The sequence below is a fragment of the Oculina patagonica genome, chromosome 1 (assembly GCF_052425735.1).
Source record: "Oculina patagonica isolate OP01 chromosome 1, crgOcupat, whole genome shotgun sequence".
NCBI lineage: Eukaryota > Metazoa > Cnidaria > Anthozoa > Scleractinia > Oculinidae > Oculina > Oculina patagonica.
In genome coordinates this window covers 48,450,932-48,455,052 of record NC_135758.1, presented here as the reverse complement: position 1 = coordinate 48,455,052, position 4,121 = coordinate 48,450,932, and the positions used below count along the sequence as shown (strand labels likewise).

Genomic DNA, 4,121 nt, shown 5'->3' with positions numbered 1-4,121 from the left:
TTAGTGTAAAAAGTGCTCTTTATTGGCAACTTTTCTTAGTAACAAACGTTTTTACTTTAAATCACGAGCTAAACAGCTGACGGGATCTCTCGCGATTTCTAGTTACCAGGCTTTCTCAACAGTGAAGATCGCCATCTACTGGGGTTTTGTAGGTTGTGGCCTTGTACGTGTTGGCCATGGCTTGGTCCATGGCTTGGTGTACGTAGGCCTTGTAGGTGGCCTTGTTGGTCTTGGGTAGTAGCAGAGATAGAACCTGTACAGCCAGTCTCCAATCACGACATAACCATGCTGGTACGTTATCCTCCATCCTTTGAATCCTGGGTACATTCCTTTAACTAAAACAATGTAAGATGCTATTAATATTAAGGATTGTTACGAGTAAACGGTCACTGATCGTTACCATGGATACCAGTTCAAGAGAGACAAAACAGATTTGATTTGACAAGTATCTTGTTTTGACGTCGGTGTTTACAAAAAGAACTATTACTACACAACAACAATCTCTACTCACGTCACCGAGGCAGTGCTGTGTTATGGAATATCTTACCGAATGAAATAAATCCTTCCAGCACTCTTAACGAATTTAACAACAAATTGAAAAATCACATTCTCGGATCATTTTGCATTTTAACAGTTTGTATACTCGGCATCCTTGTAAAAAGGCTTTTGTTTGATTTTACTTATGATAAGCCTCTGTTAGTTAGTGTTTTTATTTTTTGCTTTTATTTTGTACTTAAATGGAATAACCGTGTTTAAAATAAAGTATTCCCCTATCTTTTAACATCGATGATTTCTTTATAAGTAAATAACGTATAAAAAACATTAAATCTGGTACTGGTACTTACCATAGCACATGCGCCTGAAGCAGTAACATATTTTGAAGTAGCGGCCGTTCATATTTCCAGGCACGTACATAGGAAGGTTTATGGGACGATAGATTTGTCGGCGAGCTTCTTCGTTTGGTGCATCTTTATATGCAAGTTGCTCTGCATCTTTCATGGGGGCTGCCTCTTCATCATCTATGGGGGCTGCTTCTTCATCATCCTCAATGGGAGCTGCCTCTTCATCATCCATGGGGGCTGCTTCTTCATCATCCATGGGGCCTCCCTCTGCATCGGTGTCACCCCCGTCCCCCCGCCCCCGTCGCCCCCGTCACCCCCGTCACCCCCGTCGCCTCCGTCATCCCCGTCACCCCCGTCCTCCGTCTCAGTTTCCCAACGTGCATCTTCAAAGATATTCTGTTCTTCAGTCTTGGCAAAAACCAAGCAGAATGCCAGCAGGAACAGTACCACCAAGAAGCGCATCTCTTACTCTGAAAACAAGTTAAAAAGTAAGGTAAAACCTTTTACAGGCAAGGTGGCCCATTTTTGCTAAGTGGCTGTTTGCAAGAGAGGCTCCCATTTGATGAAAGGTTTTTTTTTGGATTCTGACGTCATATCGCCCTCATTAAACGCCATAACAGTAAATCTGTCAACTTGGATCCACCATCCCAGAAGAAAGGAAATAATGAAAGGAGACTAAAACAATAAAAATACTAGAAAAAAACTTCATAGAAACTCCTAAAACCGAAATTGAAAATTCATAGTTGGTGAAAAAAGGTCAGGCCAGCTGCGCAAAACTATAATACTTCAAACATGGAAATCTTTGAAGTTACGTTAGTTTGAGATTAGGGTGGCAACCATCTGCCCCACCCACTGACCAAGCCTAAATAGTGTTAAAAGATCATCCGTACTTTTTACATACGAAAAGCAAACAGCTGGACAAGGAATATCTCCTGTGTTTATGAATGTAAAGTAAGTTTTCAACTCCTTTGAAACAACAGCAATTTCGAATGCGAACAAAGAAAAAACCTCAACTTACTCCATCCACGTCCATATCAAAAAACAAATGTAAAATAACCCAGATTGGATCAGAAGTTAACAAAATAAGTTAACAAAATCGTATAATGCCACACTAGAAAGGTTTCTCTCGTCCGAAATATCTCTCTCCGAAATGTCAGAAGGTAAAACAATCTCCAGACTAACGACACGGTCTGAAGTAATTGGAAACTAGTTCTATCCTAAATCAACTTAAAGGATAAACGGAGTATATGCAGTATCACTTACTTTACGAGTAAACAGCCTGTGATCTCAAGTTGTATTCTCGTTCCTTTGAAGAACTGGTTTGTTCTGTTTAAATGTTGGAGCGAGAGATTCTTATATACAGTTATCACATTAAAATGATATTGAAAGTGCGAAAGGCCCTTTTAACCACTCAGCAGTGATATAGGTCTCTGTCACGAAATGTGTATGCTTATCGATACGAGTTACTTTCAGACAAGGAGACCCTTCTTGTATCATCCGTCATGTATTGACCTAGAAAAGAAGATAACTCACGCACTAGAAGGAAATATTCCCAAACAATTTTTTTTTATACATTCAGTTGTTCGGCTTTTAGCTGGATAATGTATTCATGTTTAGTTTAGTCAACTCCCTTTACTGGCAACAGCGTGAATTTTTTTCAGGTTTCACATATGCACAAGATACGGCATATGTTTGGTTTATAGCCACATGTAAAATAGACTTTAAGTTAACCCAGCATAATTCTTTGGATATTGGTTGGTGTACTGTATGGCTGAGTGCCTATAATAAGATAAAATCTGCCAGAAGCTATACATGCAAGCATATAAAATGCTTTATAATAAGAAAAGAGCCCGACAAGGCATCGACAGGCAGTAGGAACAAGGGACAACCTTTTTCAGAAAGTGATCTCGCCCATACTGTAAAACACAATTTCGCAGAATATGTTCGTGTTGCCAGAAATTTGCTGAGAGGTTACTGATTATTTAAAATGATAGTGATTTTTACTTATCAAGTTGAGAGCTATTGAGAGTAGTCGATGAGTTGAAATGAAAGCAGGGGTAGAGATATCTAAGTGCTTCATATTTAGGTTTTTGGGGCTTCTAATTTTAGCTAGGTAAACCGTTATCATTTTCATCTCAGAAATTCTAAACAGCCGAACGTGCTCCCTTGCACACGCTTATATTAGGGTCTTAAAAAGCAGGGGAAAGGTTAAAAACTGCGAAATCTGACAAGAACCTCACAATCAAGTTTATTTCAACAGAACCGTACGTTTCGAAACGAAAAAAATAGGAAAGTGAATTAAAGAGTTCATCAGAGATCAATGATCAATTACTTAATAATCTAATTAATGTGTTACTGCTTATGGATTTTCTCATTTAAATTGATGAACGACTCAGTGGCTGCGGTCACATCTACGACGTAACTAAAGTAACTATAGTTAGTCTCAAGTTACGTGACGTCATACCTAACTATAGTTAGTGCTTTCGGTCGTCTGAGCGGTCAGTTAGTTCTGATTAGCTTTTGAATAATTTCGAATTTAAATTAGTTCATGACAGCCCTTGTTGTTAATCTGTGTCTAGTTGTTCCTCTATATTTTTGCACGGCATGTCGGCGGTGAAGAAAATAACATAAAGTAAGGATGCAAAACGCCGAAAGAATTCAAGCTTTATTTTTGCTAACATTGGTGATATGTAATTTTTTGGCATGTTGTTTTTCTTTTTTTCCTTCCTTTTGCATATTTATGTTCATCTAGCACGTGCGAAAAGAATTGTCGCATTCTGATTGGTTTTTCGTTTGTAAACTTAAGACTAACCCATGAACCTTGCTTGGGTATAACTATAGTTAGTGTGTATTGTTTTGGATCAGTGAGGCGTAAATTTTCTAACTATAGTTAGGGTGAACAGAGAAGCGGTCACATTACCGAAATAGCTAACTATAGTTAACGCCGGAGTTTTAACTATAGTTAGTAGCTATATAGTCTAGATGTGACCGCAGCCAGTGTACTCTTAGTTGAAAGACATTCCAGCATGTTTCGTGAATTGCCTCTTATCGACACGTATTTTTTTAAAATCGAATTGAATTAATTCCTGATAATATACGCTATATGTAAAAAGGTACAAGACAACGTTTTATGTTCTTGCAATGAGAGTCAAATTTGTGATCTTCCATTTGAGGTTATTGTGATCGACATAAATCCTGAAGTGTTTTACTGTACGTCTTGCCATAAATTTCCGAAGGCAGGATTCACAAAACAAATGTTTGGAATATAAGTTTTAACAA

General features: G+C 38.2%; 1 protein-coding gene across 1 annotated transcript; it reads right to left on the bottom strand.

The window, feature by feature from the left end:
- On the bottom strand, positions 1-2,207 carry LOC144635693 (uncharacterized). Its single transcript, XM_078494779.1, has 4 exons — positions 2,106-2,207; positions 1,164-1,312; positions 846-1,131; positions 1-335 (listed from the first exon to the last, which is right to left on the bottom strand). Exons 2-4 carry the CDS (start codon positions 1,302-1,304, stop codon positions 136-138), a joined length of 627 nt encoding a protein of 208 aa, XP_078350905.1. The 5' UTR covers positions 1,305-1,312; positions 2,106-2,207; the 3' UTR covers positions 1-135.
- Between the last annotated feature and the right edge of the window lie 1,914 nt (positions 2,208-4,121).